General features: G+C 39.9%; 6 protein-coding genes across 6 annotated transcripts; 3 read left to right on the plus strand and 3 right to left on the minus strand.

Annotated features, from left to right (window-relative positions):
* Positions 1–830: 830 nt before the first annotated feature.
* LOC132795170 (putative uncharacterized protein DDB_G0282129) lies at positions 831–7,896 on the minus strand. Its single transcript, XM_060805727.1, has 3 exons — positions 6,520–7,896; positions 6,259–6,399; positions 831–1,401 (listed from the first exon to the last, which is right to left on the minus strand). Exons 1-3 carry the CDS (start codon positions 7,564–7,566, stop codon positions 1,330–1,332), a joined length of 1,260 nt encoding a protein of 419 aa, XP_060661710.1. The 5' UTR covers positions 7,567–7,896; the 3' UTR covers positions 831–1,329.
* On the minus strand, positions 2,095–4,813 carry LOC132795172 (translocating chain-associated membrane protein 1). Its single transcript, XM_060805729.1, has 3 exons — positions 4,558–4,813; positions 3,881–4,192; positions 2,095–3,448 (listed from the first exon to the last, which is right to left on the minus strand). Exon 3 carries the CDS (start codon positions 3,421–3,423, stop codon positions 2,311–2,313), a length of 1,113 nt encoding a protein of 370 aa, XP_060661712.1. The 5' UTR covers positions 3,424–3,448; positions 3,881–4,192; positions 4,558–4,813; the 3' UTR covers positions 2,095–2,310.
* Positions 7,897–9,458: 1,562 nt separating the features above from the next.
* Positions 9,459–10,989, plus strand: LOC132795617 (uncharacterized). Its single transcript, XM_060806414.1, has one exon. It carries the CDS (start codon positions 9,459–9,461, stop codon positions 10,836–10,838), a length of 1,380 nt encoding a protein of 459 aa, XP_060662397.1. The 3' UTR covers positions 10,839–10,989.
* A 927-nt stretch (positions 10,990–11,916) lies between these two features.
* On the plus strand, positions 11,917–13,208 carry LOC132796467 (nucleosome assembly protein 1-like 4). Its single transcript, XM_060807647.1, has one exon. It carries the CDS (start codon positions 12,019–12,021, stop codon positions 13,177–13,179), a length of 1,161 nt encoding a protein of 386 aa, XP_060663630.1. The 5' UTR covers positions 11,917–12,018; the 3' UTR covers positions 13,180–13,208.
* A 66-nt stretch (positions 13,209–13,274) lies between these two features.
* On the minus strand, positions 13,275–14,763 carry LOC132796468 (mediator of RNA polymerase II transcription subunit 22). Its single transcript, XM_060807648.1, has 3 exons — positions 14,488–14,763; positions 13,560–13,661; positions 13,275–13,492 (listed from the first exon to the last, which is right to left on the minus strand). The coding sequence occupies exons 1-3, from the start codon at positions 14,594–14,596 to the stop codon at positions 13,275–13,277; spliced, it is 429 nt and encodes a 142-aa protein (XP_060663631.1). The 5' UTR covers positions 14,597–14,763.
* Positions 14,764–15,527: 764 nt separating this feature from the next.
* On the plus strand, positions 15,528–21,122 carry LOC132797334 (kinesin-associated protein 3). Its single transcript, XM_060809043.1, has 9 exons — positions 15,528–15,829; positions 16,697–16,814; positions 17,579–17,744; positions 17,801–18,097; positions 18,336–18,472; positions 18,537–18,722; positions 18,836–20,329; positions 20,420–20,667; positions 20,723–21,122. The coding sequence occupies exons 1-9, from the start codon at positions 15,555–15,557 to the stop codon at positions 20,865–20,867; spliced, it is 3,066 nt and encodes a 1,021-aa protein (XP_060665026.1). The 5' UTR covers positions 15,528–15,554; the 3' UTR covers positions 20,868–21,122.
* The last annotated feature ends 110 nt before the right edge of the window (positions 21,123–21,232 follow it).

Here is a 21,232-nt window from a genome sequence, read left to right on the forward strand (position 1 = left end):
GACTCACAGTTTTACACAGTTTTACTCGTATATAGATCGACATCGACATATAGTTATACAGTTACATACATATTCATAAATATATATAGTGTATATAGTATTTCTTTTTATCATCTTCATCTTTATCATATCCTTCCTTCCATTCCACCGTTCGCTCTGATTTCCATCCGATTTACTGTGGGAACATTATATATCCTAATACTTACGATTCCAAAACCATTTTCTGCATATACATCGCATACATATATGTATATATATATATATATATATATGTATTTGTGCTCAACTGGACTTAATGTTTACAATAATACGTGATTTTTCTTAATACTTTCATTTTTTGGGGGGTTTTTTTTTGTTGTTGTTGTGTGTACTTGGCAAAAAGCTGTGCAAGCAGGATATTATACACCAAACACAGATCCACACTCGATCCAAGTTTTGAAACGTTTATGCGGAATGGGAATTCAAGAATTCACGGACAACATTGAAAGACTCTTTTGGGAGAAGCTCATAAACGTTTCAAATCCTTCCAACTTCTGTCATCTTAAATGCATTTTAAGCTTAAAATTCTGTTAATATTTGTGCTAAAAACTATATGTATATATAATTTGTTTTATATGTAGTTTTTTTGTTTTTCTCTTTCGCTTTGGGGGGAAATATGCACACATACATATGTATATTCGGGCACACACGCACGCACACAAGGAAAAAAAAAGAGGACGAAAAAGAAATGTACACTGATTAACAAAAGTAAGAAAAACAGTCTTTTCTAGGCTTGCTTTGTTTTTTTTTTTTTTTTGTTCACGCTGGAAACATAACTGTGTGAAAATTGCTTGACTGTCGTTAAATGTCTTATTTTTTGAGTTTTTTTTTTTTGTTATCTTTTTTAGTTTACGCGTAGCTTAGCTTGGACAACATTTTCGAAAAAGTTTCGGATATTTAATACAATATGCTTCAGAGTGCAAATTTATCACCAACAAATACACAAAACATTTACTTGTAATACTAATTTTCGACGGACAAAAAAAAATGTTATTCCGGAACAAATCTTGGGACTTATATTTGCGTATTTGCTGGAGATAATTCAACTCACATGCACATAAATATGATGAAGCTTTTGTATATATGTATATATATATAATATAATATCTATAGATGCCTGTATATGTCTTGTATATATCATAAAAATATGTAAATACATATAGTAAATAAAATAAAAATAAGAGAAAAGCAACATCAAAAAGCGTGGAAATGGTAAATGAAATATTATATGGGGCACACGCACAGATTGCAAATTACTCGCAGTAGTATATATGTATATATCTAATCTATTTAATCATCGTCGGACAGATTTGTTGTTGTGAGGAGTGTGGCATTATCCTCGGCACCCTGCTCCTCGATATCCTGCGCATGTTAAAAAAATAGAAAAAGAGTATATAATATACATATATATTTATATTCTGTTGATATGTTAAAATCACTATAGGTTTACGCTTGGAAGATTCTTGTTTGTGGTAAAGACCCCATAAAAACCAACTCCTTGAAAAAGACGACTTGCAGCTGTTGTTTCTTTAGCATTTTGTTCATTTTTTGTTTCATGATTTTTTCTTATACAAAATATATTTAGCAATTTGTTGTTACATTCGTTAGGACGTAAAAAACCACACGATCCAAATGGTAAACTAACATTAAAAACTACTCGATAAACATTTCTTCCTCCATCTTTTCCTCTCATTCACTTTCGTTTTTTTGTTTTTTTGCTATACACTTTAACAAACACAAGAACGAAAACACATTTGATTTTTATATAATTTTGATTCATTTGTTTTTTGTTTCATTTTTTTTTTCAAGCATTTTTCTTTTCATGTTTCTTTTGTTGTTATTGATGTAAGTATAAAAATAAAAAAATTTGTTTATTTCCAAAAAAAATTAAAAAATAATATGTAAAATATGTAAAATTATAGTAAAATTAAAAAAAAAAACTTAAAATGAAATAAACATTTCAATTTGCATAAGTATTTTTACGATAAAAAGTTTCGCTCTATGAGACAAAAAGAGAGCAACAAAATGTTGTGTGTGTTGTGTTTTTGTATATGATTGTTTTTTTTTAAATGCACAATAGAGAAAGCCAAAAAAAAAGGTTTTGTGTTGTCTAGTGTATAATGTTCATAGCAAAGTGCTGGAGTTTTGAGAGTTCTCTTGATAGTCTGTTGATGTCGTTGTTGTTGTTGTTGTTTTTGTTATCTGTTGATTGAGCTTCTGGAAGTGTGCGGAAGATTTTGTTGTTGTTGTTGTTGCGCTGTCATGCTCTGTCTACTTGAGCTTCTGCTTGACAGGACTGGCCTGATCCGCCTCGGGCAGATCGCTCTCCTTCTTGCGCTTCACCTTCTCCTTGTTGGGCGCCTTCGCCTTCTTCGTCTGTGCCGCCAACAGTTTGGCCTCTCGCTTCGCCTCACGCTTCGCCCTCAACTGCTCGGTGATGAACGAGAACACAAAGTATCCCTGCAGGGCAATCAAGGCGACCAACGCAAGCAGAGCACGCAACTTGTAGCTGCTGCCAGAGGCGCCGATGCCATAGTGCAACGTGAGCACACCAATCACCGAGGTGGCAAAACGCACCAGCACAAACACGGCGCTGTTCACGATGCGAACGCGAGCCAAACGCTCCTCGCGATCGAACACACCGATCAGCTGGAAGATGTGGGCGAGCAGTTCGCTGAAATAGTGCAGCGTCAACAGCACAATGGCCAAGCGTTGGAAGCTGAGCGTGTAGGCCAAAACGATGAGCGTGAATCCGCTAATGGAATGTATGATCTTGGGCTGTTGCTCCTCCTTGGCGCGCACCTTCTGGAAGTAGAGTTCGGGCAGCATATGCAGATAGTACGACAGCTGGATGATGAAGTAGAATTTGTGCAGGAAGCTCATCGCATGCGCCGTCGGATAGCCATCCCAGAGTTGGGCCACCTGACCCAGATAACCTTCGCGCAACGCCACATGAACGCCCCAGACGAAGGACAGCAGATAGAAGGTCACCAGTTGGCCGGATTCGTTGAAGCGAGCCAGCTTGAATTTCGATAGATGCAATTTCTTGCTAATCTTGTCGAGCACAAACTCCTGGATGATGGCATGCATAATGATGCAGGTCAGCGTATAGAAGAAGATTGCACAGTAATCCTTAATTCCGGCCGCATACGTATACGGCTTGCCGTAGGGCAGCTCACGGGACGCCTCCTCGCCGCTGACGTTGTGGTGCAGCGAGATGAAGGCGCTGGCAAATGAGGCCGTCGATTCGTTCATCAGGCCAACGACAAAGACCATGGCGATGCAGGAGATGATGTCGGCATGGTTTTGTATGACGAACTCGTGGCTCAGTATCGGTGGATTTTTGTTGGTCGTCTTGCGACCAAGTCCGGGTTTGATGGCCATGTTCTCCTTGTTGTTGTTGTTTTAGCTGTAAAACGCAAGTTTTGCTTTTGATTAGTGTTTGCTTGGCAAACTCACGATTGCTCTCTCAGCTCCGTCTCTCTCTCTCTTTCTCTTTCTCTTTCACTCTCTCAATGCGCGCGTTGTATGCGTGGCGCGTGCAACGTCATCAGCAGCAGCAGCTGACGGCAGAGCCATGTGCATGCCTATGCCAAAATTGCCCTGAGAAATCAGTGCAATAGTAGCATACATACACACACACACAACACACACATACAACGCGCGCATACACCACAGAAATTTGCCTTGTTGGCACCAACACGCACACACACATAAATACACACAGAACGCGCGCTCACACGACACAGTGTGAGGGAGTGAGAGAGCAAGAGAGACACACGCACGCAATTTCTTTTTGCTTTTCACTAGACTTCGTATTGTTGTCGTTGTTGTTGCTTACAGGATTGGAATTTTTGTGCAATCTGCTGCTGACGTAGGCGTCCTCCAGCTAGTTGTTGTTGTTTGTGTGTATCAAAAAAGAGTTTTGATTTCTTTTTTACACTCTGCCTTTTTGTTGCAGTTGCTGAAAAGCGAAGAAACACTTTTCTTTTTTTCGCTGGTTTTTTGTTTTTTTTTCCGTTTTTCCAGTACGCCTCTCTCTGGTCCAGCCGCCTCTGCTGCCTGCCTGCCTCTGGCTTCTTTTTTTTACGTTTAGCTGCTGCTCACCTGTGAGTGAGTGAGTGACTGACTGACAGACTGAATGAATGTGTGGCTACGTTTCACCAAAAATGCAACAACAAGAAAAACACAAAAACAAATTATAGAAAAAACAACAACAAACAAAAAAAAACAACCGCTCTGTGAATGCCAAGGCGGCCTACTGCTAGCCAAAGCAGCAGCAGCAACAACGCGGGCAGCGGCAGAGAGCGAGCACAATCAAAAACTGCCTCAGCAGCAGCAGCAGCACGTCCAACAAAACACAGGCCAGCCAAGTCAGCAGCCAGCAACGGTGGCAGCAACAGAGCCAAAGCAGAAAACACAAAAAAAAAACTGCCACGCAAACGACTCTCGGCTCCAACGGCAATAGTGTATCGTCGTCGTGTTGTTGTTGCTGTTGCTGCTGCTAGCACACACTACCACTTGTTCACGTTGTTGTTTATTGCCTGCTCGCTTCTGCACACACACAGCTAAGCCAATATGGCTATGCCGGCTAAACACAAGCGCTCTCGCTTTCACACGCCCAGAGCGCCACAATATTATGTTGTTGGGGGGCGCCCACTTTGCGTTGCCGACGACGTCGCGACGTCACGATGTTTAGCCACGATGTTCGTATTATTTTTTTGTTGTTGTTTTGCCGATTCGTTTACGTTCGCGTTCAGTTCGTGTGCCAGCCAGCCGACTGTGACGTGTAATTTGTTGTCGTTTCGGTTTCGGTTATCGATAGCCACAATATGTGCGGTAAACAACAGTTTTTGCAACTCTGTTTACTTGCCATAGGCCATCAGCAAAACGAAGGTTTCGCACTCGCGTGACGTCACAGCTTTTTCTTTTTATTTCCTTTTTTTGTATTGAACTCACAAATTTCAAATTTGAGTTACCAACAGCATATGCAATTTTAAATAGTATGCACTAAACACAATTTTTACACAATTTCATTTACACACCATATCACTGTGACGTCACAGTTGAAATGGAATAAATGTGTGTACTCTCTGCTTATCAGAGTTGTGGCCATCTAAGCAGATTTGCCACTCACATTAGAGCGCGAACACTTAACAAGTATACGGCGCGTGTATACACAAAATATACGTTAATATTTAAAAATTAGTTTATTCTAATATGATATAAAACTATGCAAATTATTCACACAACCCGAATTAATTTCTATAATTATGGTTAACTCGGATAAGCTTCTGATACGGATACAACAAAGAGCCATATTTCTTATTGTAATATTGCTTCTGAATTACTTCATCAACAAAAAGTATACAATATTCAGAGTCCTTCTTTATTTGATCTTGGTTATGCATATAGCTGCTCTGCATTGCTGTACCTTTTTTAAATTCATTTTGCTTAGTATCTAACTGCATGTTAATCCATTCTAACCATTCATCCAAGTTTTTTTTGTTTTCCTTACAGTTCTTTTCTATACTATTTGGTATTTGTTGTAAGAATTCCATTCTTTTTTAATTTTTCAATGTAAAGTTGCAGCTTGATGGAATTTTTGGAAAGTAGCAAGAAATTCGTAGCGATGATGTACGAAATGTATTCAGAATTTATAATTTTTGATAGCTGTCTAATTACGGAATAGTCGAACCTGTTCGGAAGTAGACAACGCCTGCTTGCAAGTTATATTTTGTTTTGAAATTCTTTCGAACCGTTGAAAAGGGAATGTTGGAAAGACAATATGCTATAGATTATATCTTGTATGGTATTAGGAAAATAATTCCCAAATAACCCGAAGTGTTTTTAATTGAATCTTTCTGTTAAATTCAGTAATAGATTAAAGGAAGCTTGAGTAGTAACAAGGAAGTCCTTTAACTTTAAAGCAGAATAAATGGTTGTAGTAGAAATGTATGTACATATATAAGGATTAAAGTTTATATAATATGGTAGTCTAGTATTAATGTTTATAAAAGAGAATAAATGGGTGCAGTGTGTCAGGGCAACTGGACATCGAGAGCACAAAGCTAATCTCCGCCCATTATTGGATGCAGCCATAACAAACGTATGCACTTAGAGTAGTTGGTTGCTTGGAGGTTTCACCAATGGAGCACAGGGAGCAACAAAGGGGAGGACAAGGTTATGCAAAGAGTAATTAAATGCAGTTATACTCACGTTACGATTTCGCTTGCGCACCGAGGAGACGATGGTGCGCTTGTTGCGTGCCACGAGGCAGACCGTTATAATTAGAATCATGCCAATAAGTGCAAATCCAAGCAGGGCGGGCAACAGCACGCTATCCTCAGCCTTGTAGCCCTGCAAAACCACAACGCCAACAACGAGAGAAGAACGATAAAAAAAAAACAAACAAAAACGTTTGTCGAGTTTGTGGCATACGAGGCAAATTAGTGAGGCAAGGTCAACACGTTTACTTACCGACCACTGGACATAGGTGGATGGATCAATATATGCCCAATGCGTGTTCATCCAAGCATTATTGCTCTTATTCTGTGCCACATCCGTGTTGCTAGTAGGCTGTTGTTGTTGCTGTTGTTGCAACTGCTGCTGCTGCTGCTGTTGTTGTTGTTGCTGCTGCTGTTGCTGGGAGTTGCTCTGCGTCTTGGCAAGCACGGGCGGCATTATGGGCTTCTTGGCCGCCGACTTGAGCAGCGGGACTTGAATGATGCGCGTGGTAATTGTGGCGGGCAAGTGACGCAGCGATGGTGGGGCAGCGGTGGCAACTGTTGTTATCGTTGCTGGTGTGCTTGCCACAGCAGCCATTGCAGCTGCAGCAGCCTGTTCCGTTGCCAATGTTGTTGTTGCTGCTGTGGTGCTTGTTGTTGTTGTTGTTGTCGATGTTGTAGTGGTTGTTGTGCTCGAAGAGGTTGTTGCCACAGCAGCTTCGGCTGCTGGTGGTGTTGTTGCCGAGATGTTGCTGACGTTGCTCGGCATGGTCTTGTTGACTTTCAGAATGAACTGCTCGACACCATTGCGATTCACAATCTGCACGGATTTACCCACATTCTGGCCAAGCATTGCAGCACCCAATGGGGAGGCCACAGCTGCAACTGTGGTTGCTGTGCCATGTTGCTGCTGCTGTTGCCTGTCGCTGTGCGTGAACGCTGCCTTCGTTTTGAGGAACCATTCTGTGGGACTGGGCAAACACTCGGCCGAGACAAGGAACGGTATGAGCACGGCGCCAATGATGACGGTGCACACAAAGATCAAGCCCAAATAGGCAAAGAATGTGCGACGTTTGCGTGGCGCTCCAGCGTTCCGTTTGTGGCAATTGGCGGACGACGATGACGACGACGATGACGCTGAAGCGGATGCTGCTCCTGCTCCCGCTGCTGCCGAGGATGAAGCTGAGGATGACGAGGACGCTGCCAGGCGATTCTGCTTGCCTTCGATGCGAAAATCATCGTTCTGCGGCAATATCGTGTATTGCAAACTGTTCTCGCCATGTCGTATCGTTTTGTACATTTTGACCCGATTTCCGCTCTCGACTCCCTTCTATACTATATGGATATATTTGTAGGTATATATGTGTGTGTATTTATATATAAGCTTTCTATATGTTTATGCGATTATTACTGCAGTTTTTCTTTTGTTGCTTTTTTTCGCAAACTGTGCAGGACACTTTATATTTTTGAAGATTTTTCCGTTTTTTTTTTTGGGTTTTTTTTTGTGGAGCCAATTAATTTGCAAATTGCTTGTTGCCAATTATTGTTATTGTTGTTGCTGCTCCTGCTGCATGCTTCTCGCGCACTAATTTTATGTTTTTATTGATTAAGCGTTTTGTTGTTTTGCCAGCAGGCTCGAAAAAACTACACAAGTTTTGGCGCAGTCGCAATTCGCATTCTGTGCTGCAGTGTTGGAAAACAGCGCGTAACGGTAAATACTACACACTGTCTGTAGTGTTGCACAACACTCGCTGACAGTGCTTGCAAGCTGTCGAGCGTCACTCGCAAAGCTGCATACATACATTTTGTGAGGTGAAAACGTTTCAAATTTTAAAATTCACAATTCACCACAGTTAACTATTAAATAAATTTATAGATATATATTTAAATAAAATTTCTATACACATATAATTGTTATGATATATTTTGGGGTTTCAATTTGAAAGTTGTTTATTTAATTGTTAATATTATTATATATTTCATTAATATTTCAGTGAGAAAACATTCAATATTGAATACTAATCTTAGAGTTTATATTATTATGTATAACGTAAATAATGAAGATTATTTATTTAGTCGTGTTTTGGATTTTTAAAATTGTTACTTGAAAAGCTATAATATTTTTAAGCCACACATTTTTTTTATTTTGTATATCATGAAGACTATTTTTGTGTTTAGTAGCCGCATGAATGTTTTAAATGAGCACGTGGACAAAAGCTGCTTGTTATACACCACAATGTACATGAGTTGTGAAAAACATGCCAAGGACTGTCATTGAATGACTCATTATATTAATAAGAGCTTTTGCTGACAAAAGCTCTTCGATTTGGTCACTTTTTATTTCATGTAATAACTCACGAAAGCATAATAAACTTATCACGAAATGCAGTGCATAAACGAAAAGTGCTGACAAGAGCTAATTGATTTTCACCACACTTAGGCTTACCCAAGTTATATGGGTATTAGATAAATATTTAATTTAAACGGGCTTTACAAAGAAATATCTGATTTAATTCGTATTGTTGGCATGCCATTTTATTCGCTATTGACTTGAAAGCCATGTAAATAAGAGATCGTGATATGTGGCGCATAAACTTTTGTGCAGTGACAAAAGCTAGTTGCTTTAATACATTTACATGATAAATAAATACGATGTAAGGATTTGGAAATATTTCGATATTGCCAGCGATAACTTGGAAATATTCTAGAGATGCAGACAAAAGCTGCTTACTATTTAAGAGTAGTTAACAATTCGTGAAATTGCGTTGCGCATAAACCTATGATACAAGTCAAAAGCTAATCGCTTTGTGCACGGACCAAAGCTGTGTGTCAAACGGAATTTAAACAATAAAGCGCGAACCAATAACAACTTTTTTTTGCAATCCTATCATAAATCAACTATATGTATATATAAAAATAAACTTTTGCCAAACAGATTTATGGCCTTTGGCAATTGCAGCATTATTCAATTGAGCAATACGTATCGTGATCGAACGTATAGGCATAGGATAGACTGCGACTGATAAGACTTCGCAGACCACGTCGATAAGTCTTGGGGCGGCCTCAAGAGCGTCGTCCAAAAGTGGCTTGCACAGTGAAGTGGGGTGAAACGCAGGTGCGGAACGGTGCGGAACGACAAACTGTCGCGTTTATCGCCACAACTTGCCAAAGAAGTCAATATGTGCAAATGCAATGGGAAACGGTCAGTCACGTAAAGTCCATCAAACGGATTGGAACATGTACATTCTAACGATAATCTGCCTGAGCCTAGGCCTTGTGGTCGCCCTCCTCAGCCTCGCCATGCTGCTGCTGAGTCGCAAATCGATGCTCATCTTTGGCAAATACCCCTGCAAGGGAATCTTCTATTGGCTGAAGTACGGCATCGCGCTGCTGGTGCTGCGCCACCTGCGCTATCGCATCTACAAGCGCAACGAGGAGCTGCTTAGTTCGCCGGCGCATCTGGCCACCTTGGATCGCCCGCAGCCGCTGACGAGTGATCCCAAGAGCTACGATGTGGTCAGCTTTGTGGCGGCTAATGCAGCGGGCCAAAAGCTGATGGTAACGCTGGAACGACGTCGCCTGGGTGTGCTCAAGGCAGCGCTCTATTTGTGGCTGCCCGGCGAGGGTTTGTACAGTTCGCCCAAGCTGCCGGACATGGTGCACTTTACCACCGATGGCAAGGAGGAGAGCAGTGAGTTCAAAGGCGCTGGCTTTTACATCTACCCCGAGCAATCCATGCGCAGCTGGCGACTCAAATACGATGGCAAGTTGGTCAAGCAAGAGAAGGAGCAACTGTTAGATGTGCAGCTGGATCTGAGTTTCACCAGCACAGCGGATCACTTCAACTACAATCGGGACTTGAGCTCATCCCTGATTGCGGACTCGATAGCACGGGAGGCGTGGAACGATAGCTTCTACAGCATGCTGAAGAGCGTGGGACACATCGTGGAGAAGCGCACACATTATGAACAGAATGGCGAACTCGCCGGCAACATTGTGCTCGGGGAGCGTCGCCTGGCTTTGGAGTTGCGCGGCTTTCGGGATCACAGCTTTGGCACCGAACGTTGCCTCAGCACGATCAATCGCTATGTGTACTTTGCCCTGTTGCTGGACGATGGCAGCAGCATGATTGTGGGCAACCTCAGTCAACCCTCGTTCTTTTTGTCCTCACTGAAGGTGGGCTATGTGCGCACCCCCAGCGGCAACTATCAACCAATCACGGCCAGCAACTTTGAGCTGTACTCCTATGGGGAGCGTGGCACTCCGCCACAGCATCAGAACTTCATCGTTTACACCGCGGAACAGCAGTACCTCGTCCAGATTCGTGTGGAGCACAGCGCTGTGCGTTATGTGGGTGGCGATTGGGAGTCCAAGGTGTACAATCAGTTTGTCGCCTGCACTGTCAATGGCATTCCGGGCCAGGGACATGCCGAGTACCTGTATCGCCACAACGAGGGACGACCGGAGACGGTGGCTGCCCAGGATCCCAAGTGGTATCAGCGCATCAAGCGCTTTGAGCGCAGTCTCAGCAATATGGATTTGGTCAACGAGACTGAGGAGTTTATATTCTAATTTATGCTAAAGATGATTTCCATCTAATTTGCTTAAGCACACACACGTACTTTACTCTCACATCAAACAAACTTATCATTTATATTAAACATATGTGATACATTTTCCTTTTTTTTTTAATAAAGCTAGTTTAAAATATAATACAAACTCTTATTTAACGATTAGTCATCGTTTTCAATTGCTTTGCAACATTCTTAAGCGTCAATTAGATAATTTTGTTTTTTTTTTTGGAAATCAACAAACAGATTTCATAATAAAGCTGTCAAATATGTGTAAGCGTGAATCAGTAGATCTTTTTGAGTTCTCATTAACTTGTTTGATTTATAGCATTCCCCGAAATAAAAATACCGCCAACTTTCATGAAGTGGACCACTGGCAAGCACTTGAAATAATTAAAAATACAATTGTCATGAGGCACTCGAGTTGCCACCGCTACTTAGTTAGTTAGTTAGTTTGGTTAGTTAACATAGAACATGCATACATAGATGATAATGGGGCCTGCAAGGGATTTGCGTGCTTATAGAGAATCTGGGGATAAGATTACAGAAATATTTTGGGATTTTCTAGCAATAAATATTATATGAAAGAACGAGGCCGGGCGTTAAGAATGTATTTCAAACTAAAATTTATGAACTAAAAGACAACATTTCGCCTTATCGAAAACGCAGGCAGGCATAACACCGCACATATGAACCGTATTGCTTGGATTAATAATAATAATGGATTCAGCCCAGGTGTGTATCAGCAGGTTTGTGATAAGGTGCAACTCAAGTGGCCAGCTGATGATGACGATGATGATATCATGGCAAAAAACAGGACAGCTCGCTTCATTCATGCTAACAGAGCCAAAGAAACAAAAAATAGAGTTAAAAATTTCTCAATTTTCACATTATGCTTTAACTGACCTGGGACAATTAGTTGGCGGTATTTACGATCATGATAAGTCGCAGCGATTAGAAGAAGAACGACACAACAACAACAACAAGAATGACAAGAAGAAAATACCTTAAAGTTGATATCAATATCTAGATAAGATAGCCAACTTTAATCGAAAGCAACTTCCTTTCATACAAAACAGGAAGAACATTTCAAAATGACAAGAGAAATTATTTAAATAGACACATACATATTTAATACAACAAAAATTGTCGAAAGTTTCAAAATTCAATAAATTCGCAAGATGCACAACAACAGTTCGGACATGAGCTCAAATGCCACAATCGTCAGTGGAGATAACACGGCATTGAAAAGTCCACCCACCAAAGGGTCACACAACAACAACAACAAGCGGCAACACACTCATAGTCGAAGTCGTAGTCGTAGTCGAAGTCGAAGTCATAGTCCTGGTGCCATGTCCGAAATATTCAAATTGAATCCATCGGAATTGCCCTCAAACAGTCGTCGCGCGTTGCTGCAACATATGGTGGCAAGTTTGCCGAAAACATTGCAGAATCGTGTGCTCGCTCTGAAGCACAATCAACTGCAGCAGATCAAGATATCGGAGCAGTTCTTTCGCGAAGTCTACGAACTCGAGAAGCGTTTCTACGCCCAGAGCTGCACGCTCTTCGATGCCCGTCGCGACATTGTTGCCGGCAATGTGGAGCCACCGAACATTGAGCGCTATTGGCACGAAGAGCCTGACGAATTGCTCGAGGAGATCAAGAGTAGTGAGGATTTCAAACAGCTGGCCGAACAGCTGCCACAGCTGTCGGCGAATGCTGTGGGTGTGCCTCGCTTTTGGCTGACAGTGTTTCGCAATGTGGCACTCATCTCAGATCTGGTGCAGGAGCACGATGAGCCGCTGCTCGAGTGTTTGCTGGATGTGCGCATTCGCTATGAGCCCGACAGCTATACGATATACTTTCAGTTTCAGCCCAACGAGCATTTGCACACCTCATCGCTGGTCCTCACCAAAAAGTATATTCTTCGCCACGAGGCGGACAAAGAGTATCCGTTCATGTTCGAGGGACCGGAGATTGTGCGCTGTGAGGGCTGTCACATACATTGGCGCGATGGCTTCAATTTAACCCTGCAGACGGTGCGACAGAAGCGTGCACGGAAGGGTGCTCGGCACTTGGCCAAGGTGATGCCACGCGAATCGTTCTTTCGCTTCTTTTCACCACCACAGGCCATGGATCTATCGCTGGCCGATGAGAAGACCAAAATGGTCTTGGGCGCCGACTTTGAGGTGGGCTACTTGTTACGCACACAGATTGTGCCCAAGGCGATACTCTTCTATACCGGCGACATTGTCGACAATGTGAATGACGAACTTGCTGCCACCGCGGACAATACATCGGCATCGGTATCGTCGGGATCGGAGGGAGCTACCAAAGCATAGTGCAACGCGATAGTGTATGTTATGTTAATTAAATTTATTGTATAAATAACTCTAGCGCATTTTTCGACTTCACACAACAAAGAAAGAATATAAACTTATTTAAATATGCTTGTGTAGTACTCCTCTTCCAGATCGTAGAGATCCATGGCCATCTCATCCCGTAGCTTCATCAGTTTCTTATCGCATTCGATTTGTGTGGCGCGAAATAGTTGCGAATTATTTGTGATTGCCTCGTTCACCGAATGGAAATCATTCAGTATCAGATATTGCTTTAAGTCCGCGACCAGTTTCATTAACGATTCGCCAGCTCGCACTGCACATTTTTTAGAAATTATGATAAGTGTGTATTGATGATCGTAATATGTAACAACGAAACGTACCCATATTGGCTGCCCGCACTTGCATTTCCAGAGCATCCTGTTCGCATTGGGTTATCTTTGATATTTGACTATGACTCTCTCGTCTGGCCAGCTTGAGTATTTCTGTAAACAAATTGCATTCGCATGAATTGCGATTAATAAGTAAAACAAAATCACAGCAGCAATGAAGAGAGTATAACACAAACATTGACAGCGAATAAATAAACAGAATTGTCTTCTTTGTGGTTTGCCACATTTGCCGTCCACCGCCACTCAAAACTAGAAGCTGACCGACTTGAGCAGACGTTTTTTCTCCGTTACTATTCTGAAAAATGGGTGCCTCGATGACATTGTTCAATGTCTTTGATCGTTTCGCGGGCATGGAGGATGCCCGTCTACTGATGATTGGCCTGGATGCTGCCGGCAAGACGACAACGTTGTATCAACTGAAGTTGGGCAGCAGTCTGACCAGCATACCAACGATTGGCTTTAATGTGGAGATGTTCAAGCATCGCCGATTGCGTTTCACCATCTGGGACATTGGGGGACAAAAGAGTGTGCGCTCGATGTGGCGTTACTATTACAATGATGCGGCGGGCATTATATTCGTTGTAGATGCGGCGGATACGCAACGTTTCCCCGAAGCCATGTGTGAGCTACACTCGGTGTTGCATGTGAACGAGCTGCGCAACAGTGTGCTGATGGTGTTTGCCAACAAACAGGACTTGCCACAAGCAATTGCCCCCGACGATTTGGCGCTGCGTTTGCGTCTTCACGAGCTGCATCAGCGCTGGAAGGTGCACGGTGTGAGTGCCAGCAATGGCAAAGGTGTCCACGAGGGCATCGAGCAACTGTATCGCATGATTCGTCAGCGTCATTAATATACTTGGCAACCACTATGTGCTATTGCAAATAAATATTCAAATACAACATTGTTCACATTAGTTACCTTCGAAATTCTCCAACATGCTGCGCACGTCGTCTTTGAGGCGCGCATTATACGATTTGAGCAGCGCCTCCTTTGACTGTGGCAATATTGCCCGTGAGCCGCTGGCCATTCTGTCTGTTTGCCCTTCACTTCTACTTCCTGCTGCCCTTGAACTTGATGCTGACGCTTATTGCTCTTTACTTCAACTTTGCGTTTTTAATTTGCTTATTAATGCATGTTTTGTTTGTGAGTTGTTTTGTTTCATACGCACTTCGTGACCGCTTTTTTAGTGGTGGTAAAACATCGATGAATCGTTTGTTCCGACGGTCACACTGCAGCGATAGTGATGAACACTTTGCAGCACACAGTAAAACGTCGATAGATGTACAACCATCACAAATAATGCAATTAACTGCACATCCATCATTTATACAAGCAAATAATGCAAATATGTGAAATTTTGAAATAAAATAAAAATATTTCAAGCTTACATTTTCTAATTAATTCAATTTTTTGCAAATAGCAATTGAAATACAAATATGTGTGGCTTAAAAATGATAAATAATATAATTATCTGTAATATGCATTTAAATTACGAATGTTCTTAACATTAAATTCAAAATTCAGGCAATTATCAGCAGTGTGCGATTAAAATACAAATGTTTTTGCTTTTAATAAAGAATTCAATAATCAAAAGTGAAATATGCCAGCAGTTATATGTTTAATTAACCTTTTTATACAAAACAACAAAATGTTTCAATAATTTAAAGTATTCATATTCATAGACAAAGCATTTAAGCTCTTTTCAATGCATTAATAGGCAATGCATTTAAGCTCATTTCAAGCTAGTGTTGAATTTTGTAACAAAATAATTGAATCAAACAGAAAGTGCAAAAAAGATTATAATTAAGCTATCAAAATGTACTTGCGTTTGTGTTTATAATAAGAATTGGAAAACTTTTTAAATATTGCTATAAAAATTATCGATATTAGCAACTGCATAACGGTATCGATAATCGTTATTTTCCCATATGAATGAATTTTCACATCACTATTGTGTGGTCATAGCTTTTGTGTGTTCAAGTCGAATGCAACTTGTGTTTTTGTTCTTTCAAGTAACATCTGGATTTGTGTTCCTCATAATTGTTATTCACTATATTTATTATATAATAAATGCTGTTGCTGGTGATTTTGCTATTACCACGACAATAAAAACTTGCTCGAGCGAACCCGATTCCACGAAAGCTTCAAATCATCACAGAGCAACAAAGGAATCAAATCAGGATCCAATTTTGGTCCAAGCAACTAAAACACCTAAGTCGAGCACAATGCAATCAAGTGATGATGCCAAGTTTATTAAAAAGTGAGTTTTATTGTGTCCATATAAATATTGACTCCCACACATATGCACATTGTACATAGCTATGTTGATTAAAACTGCACTCAAGCCAGTAAATAAAGAAGTCTTAAGTGCATTTCTAACTAAAAATAAAAAACAATTTATTCAAATAACGTGCAAAACTATAAACAAAGATTTTCACAATTTTTCGGCGACACTGTTTTGCTTTATTGATTTTCCATTTGCTTTAACCTTTCGTTGCCGTTGGATAATATACAAGCACATACACACAAACATTGTACACACACACACGCATACATACAGTGGCTCACAGCTTCTATGCTAAGGTTTAAACAGCTGTAACTTAGAAACCATTAGACCTATGACTATAATTTAAAATTATTAAATAATGTGTGTAGTTTATTTTGGGAACAACTGTTATTTTATCAGAACAAATCGAAAACAAAAAAGTCCATGAAATGGGCAGAGGCGGTGTTTGAGCAAACTAGGAAAAACCATGTTCTTTAATAGTTTTCTTTCTAAAAATTGTTCATATTTCTTAAAACGTCTTTGGCTAGTCATTTCATTCATTAAATAAGCTGCGATACGACAATTATTTTTATTATATTTTCGTTTTGTTTAAACCATTGAATAAAACACATCTAACTTGTAAATCTTCCAAAGAAATTAATTTTTTTTAAGTAGTAAGTTCTCTTACCTAAGAGCTTTAAAGATCCTTTTAGGGTACAAGATGGTAGTAGCTGAGAAAAAGATTGTGTTCGTAATGTACTTTTATTGAATTGCACCGATTCTATAATTATTGTAAATTAATAGTGGATGTTTTTTTTATTTATTGCATTCAATATTAATTCATCAAATTCTTATTTTCAGACGCTGGAAGGGCGGCAGCATTGAACCACACCCTACCGATAAAGCCTTAATAGTAAACTACCAATTGGAGGCGACTGTTTTTGGAGAACCCAACAATCCCATGATTGAAGAAAAGAAGGTATGAAATTACTATAGTAAATACGAAATCGTGCTCTGGTATTTAAAACTATTGTATATCCACGCACATACTTTTTATTTCTGTTAAGTTAGTTTTGGTTAAAATTAGTTTAAAATATAATGAGAGTATATGATAATACAATTAGGAAAAGTACAGCTGCTAAATCACAATAATTACATTTTTAGAGTGTATACTCCTTATCATTTTTAACTTTGTAAAGCCTTCGAATAACTAATTCCCTTGTTAACTGACAATTGTCAGTCAATTTTCAAGGCAAGTCTACTTTAGTTGCTTTTGGTAGTGTTAAATATCGAAATTTTAATTTTAATATTTTGTTTGTTTATTTTATTAATAAATTTAACAGCGAAAACTTTTTTTTTTTTTAATATTTTAAAGTTTATTTACGTCACATTACTAACTCCGGCAATCTTGGCAATGCAATTAATCCCGAACTCACATGATATATAATATTGCACACATCAGTAAGAGTCACAATTGATACTTATTTGATGAAAATAACATGACCTTTCATCAAATAATTGTTAAAGGCCCGGTGGAATATACATATTTTGTTTTTGCAATGATTATACAATTTCCATGCTAAAAAAATATATAAATATTATGCACAATGGATAATTGAAATTCTGCAAAAAATATACAAATTGCAATTTCGAATGAAATACTGGAGCACAGCTGATAATTGAATTATCATAGTAAGAAAATCGAATTTCATAATATTATGTGATATGATTTTTGTCTGCCAGAATTGCCAGAAAATCATACGCTTGCGATCATTAAACGCCAAAACAGACCCAGCGAGTCTGGCTCGAGAAGTAGTGGAGAAATGTGACCTTATACACAAGTCGCAGTTAAACGATGTTGAACAGATCATATTCTATCTGAAGAACCGCAAAGACAACGCAACGAACGGTGAGTGTAAGATATGCGAAAGAAGTGGAATAGTTATTTTTTTGTTTCTCCTTCAGATATTACTGACAACAGTCACAATAGTAATCGAAGAGCAACTGCTGTTCACAACTCCCATATGCGGTCTTCTGCACGATCGCACAATAACGTAACGGCTATGACCAGTAGCACCATGGGGACGGGATCTGGAGGGACAACAGCATTGACAACGCCATCGACAGATCCAGTATCCATTAATAACATTGATGAGTATGTGGAGCTCTTATATGAAGAGGTGGCGGAGCGAGTTCGTGGCTCGGCAATGATATTGCAAATAGCGCGTAATGCTGATAATCTTGAGGAACTGGAAAAGAACGGTAAATGAATGAGAACAATAATATTTGGCATACATTTATTTCTCTTACAGTCCGACCTGTAAAACATAATCATTTTAAATCCTTTGGTCCAGCAACCTTGTGAGCAGTTAATCGAACTGAACCTTAGTTTAGTATACCTAAAGTGAATAAATTCCCTGATACATTTGGATCATATAGTGTAAAAATATGCAATTAATTCACTTATCTGACAGACAAAATCATATTCTTTATATTACAGAAGCTTGCCTCAGTGCATTGTCTCGCGTTTTGCGCGAGGATTGGCGCAAATGTCTGGATTTATCCACCAACATAATTTATATATTCTTCTGCTTTTCTACCTACACCAAGTTCCATCCTCTAATTGTTCATTACAAGGTAAATAGTTAGCAATTTCGTTTTACCACAGTACACAATAAATTAATAAGTAAATTCCCAACAGATTGGATCACTTTGCATGGATGTCATCGACTATGAACTGCGCCGATACGAGACCATGCGCAATGAGTTGGACGTGCGTAAGCAGCCTTATGATTCCACTCCGCTATCTGCTAAGGCCAGTAAAGAGAAACTTAATCGCAGCACTGACAACTTTTTGGATATTATGAACGAAGAGAAACCCAAAGACGTACGTACAATACTGCACAAATTGCGAAATATTCAGGCATTGTCTCTGGCACATTTGTTTTTGCAATTTAGTTGTAAGGAATCATCTTCTCACACACTTTTGATCTTTTGTAGATGGAACCTCCACGACGACGCATACCAGAGCTAAAACAGCGTCCGAAGTCTGGCAATTGGAGTAGCTTTCACGGAACAATGTCTTCCTCTTTAATTAAAAGTCAAGTGCTTAACAGCAGTTACCATGAGGCATTGTCCGCGGGAACTGGAACTTCTTGCAATGCCAATTCGAGTGCGATGGATTCAGCATATTCGGTTGATTCAAAAGCGCAGAGCAACGAATCCCTAGATCATAGCGATCCTAAAGTCAAAAAGGAGGAATTCGATCGACTCAACAAGCAACTGAAGATGTTTGCCAAGAAACAGGAACAATTGCTGCGCGTTGCATTCTATCTGCTGCTGAACATGGCTGAAAATGTTAAGCTGGAGGAAAAGATGCGTAGAAAGAATATTGTTAAAATGCTTGTGAAAGCACTGGATCGCCAGAATATTGATCTGCTTATGCTCGCCAGCACATTTCTCAAGAAATTGTGTATTGTGGGCGATAACAAAGATGAGATGTCCAATTTAAACATTGTCGCCAAGCTACCTCGCCTCTTTCAAAATGCACATACGGATCTCGTGCAGGTCACACTCAAGCTAGTCTTCAATCTATCATTTGATGGTGGGATTCGCAGGCAAATGATTGCAGCTGGTTATCTGCCCATGCTTATCAAGTTCATCAACGATGAGAAGCATCACGCAACTGCAGTCAAAATACTTTATCATATGAGTCTCGATGACAAAGTGAAATCAATGTTTACCCACACGGAGTGTGTACAAATGGCCACTGATGCCATCATACTGAATCTCAACGTAAAGGTGGATCCCGATCTTATAGCGCTGTGCATTAATTTGTCACTTAACCATCGCAATGCGCAGATTATGGTCGAAGGTAAACGACTACACAGCCTCATGGATCGTGCCTTTAAATATCAAGATGCTCTTCTCATGAAATTGTTACGAACTCTTTCGCAACACGAGTCGCTGCAACTGCTGTACATCGATTACGTGGGAGATTTAGCCCGGATTTTAACCATATGTGACAATGAATCTTTTATTGTCGAGTGCTTGGGAATACTGGGAAATCTTGCGCTTACTGACCTCGATTATTCGCAAATCCTACAAAACTTTCAACTAATTCCATGGATACGTCAATTACTAGTTCCCTGTGCCAGAATGGATGATCTGGTGCTCGATACCATTGTTTATCTGGGCACTTGTGCTTGCGACGAACTTTGTGCGCTATTATTCTGTCGAGCTAAGGTCGTTCTATCGCTAATCGAGCTGCTAAAAGCCAAGCAGGAGGATGATGAGATTGTGTTGCAGATCATTTTCGTATTTCAACAGATACTTCAACACGAAAGCACTCGCGAGTACATGATTAAGGAGACTGAGTCACCGGCCTATCTAATCGATCTCATGCACGACAAGAACGAAGCAATCCGAAATGTATGCGATTATTGTCTGGATATTATAGCCATCAGCAATAGTGAATGGGCTAAGCGAATTAAAGTGAGTATATTCATATTCATTTAGATTTTTCATTATGATTTATTACTTATTTAATTATACTCATTAATAATATCATTTTTGAATATGCAGCTGGAAAAATTCCGTAATCATAACTCACAATGGCTCTGCATGGTGGAGTCGCAACAGGATCGTGAAACAGAACAGGACTTTTTAGAAAATAACGATGACGATAATGATTTGGACACGTATTTGCGATCCGAGTACCTAAATAATTGCGACCTTTACAATAGCTCCAACATTAACGAGCGCGATAATGACACAAACAGTACCAATAGTAATAATCCAGGCAGTCCATCTTATAGCAGGCCAATCAGCACGTAAGTTTATAGTGTCATTCTATTTGAGTATTTATTTATTTATATTTTTATGTAGCTACCGACGAAGCCAGGATCTTGACGAATTATACAATATGACCTCAAGCTCGAAGTCACAAGGTTCCAACCAAGGCGTCAATGAAAGTAATTACAATATGTTTAAGCCGCAAGATGGTGATGACATGAATGAAGAGCTGGCATAGTTAAGATATTGAATAAATTATGTAAATTATATCGCAAAATTAGTCAGTGTTGTCATTATAAAGTGTATCTGTTTCTAACAATTTTTGTTTCAAAACGATGTTCACTTGTTGAAGATTTCGTTCGTAACGAAACTTCTAGCTTAAACTGTATTGCACATTGTACAACAAAAAAACTTGGTCTCAGTCTTTTAATTTTGTTTTAGCATAAATTGAAAAAATTATTATTTAATGCAATAAATACATTTTTCTAATGAGCATTATTCCCGAACTTAATTTTCACATGGCTGACGAAAATCTTATAATTGATGCATCTTTGTGGATGTCAGCTAGGCAATAAACCGAACGTGAACGTAATGGGTCTGGCT

This window comes from Drosophila nasuta, chromosome X (genome assembly GCF_023558535.2).
Source record: "Drosophila nasuta strain 15112-1781.00 chromosome X, ASM2355853v1, whole genome shotgun sequence".
Taxonomy (NCBI): Eukaryota; Metazoa; Arthropoda; class Insecta; order Diptera; family Drosophilidae; genus Drosophila; species Drosophila nasuta.

What these genes read in the sequence shown, in the direction of transcription:
- LOC132795170 (XM_060805727.1), bottom strand. Translation starts at nt 7,566, where the DNA reads ATGTACAAAACGATACGACATGGCGAGAACAGTTTGCAATACACGATA. An exon ending in CCACCTATGTCCAGTGGTCG is followed by an intron (nt 6,400 to 6,519) that starts GTAAGTAAACGT and finishes GTGGTTTTGCAG; the next exon opens with GGCTACAAGGCTGAGGATAG. An exon ending in TGCGCAAGCGAAATCGTAAC is followed by an intron (nt 1,402 to 6,258) that starts GTGAGTATAACT and finishes TAACATGCGCAG; the next exon opens with GATATCGAGGAGCAGGGTGC.
- LOC132795172 (XM_060805729.1), bottom strand. Translation starts at nt 3,423, where the DNA reads ATGGCCATCAAACCCGGACTTGGTCGCAAGACGACCAACAAAAATCCA.
- LOC132796467 (XM_060807647.1), top strand. Translation starts at nt 12,019, where the DNA reads ATGCACAACAACAGTTCGGACATGAGCTCAAATGCCACAATCGTCAGT.
- LOC132795617 (XM_060806414.1), top strand. Translation starts at nt 9,459, where the DNA reads ATGGGAAACGGTCAGTCACGTAAAGTCCATCAAACGGATTGGAACATG.
- LOC132797334 (XM_060809043.1), top strand. Translation starts at nt 15,555, where the DNA reads ATGCAACTTGTGTTTTTGTTCTTTCAAGTAACATCTGGATTTGTGTTC. An exon ending in GATGCCAAGTTTATTAAAAA is followed by an intron (nt 15,830 to 16,696) that starts GTGAGTTTTATT and finishes TCTTATTTTCAG; the next exon opens with ACGCTGGAAGGGCGGCAGCA. An exon ending in CCATGATTGAAGAAAAGAAG is followed by an intron (nt 16,815 to 17,578) that starts GTATGAAATTAC and finishes TTTGTCTGCCAG; the next exon opens with AATTGCCAGAAAATCATACG.
- LOC132796468 (XM_060807648.1), bottom strand. Translation starts at nt 14,596, where the DNA reads ATGGCCAGCGGCTCACGGGCAATATTGCCACAGTCAAAGGAGGCGCTG. An exon ending in CATGTTGGAGAATTTCGAAG is followed by an intron (nt 13,662 to 14,487) that starts GTAACTAATGTG and finishes ATTTGTTTACAG; the next exon opens with AAATACTCAAGCTGGCCAGA. An exon ending in AGTGCGGGCAGCCAATATGG is followed by an intron (nt 13,493 to 13,559) that starts GTACGTTTCGTT and finishes AAAAATGTGCAG; the next exon opens with TGCGAGCTGGCGAATCGTTA.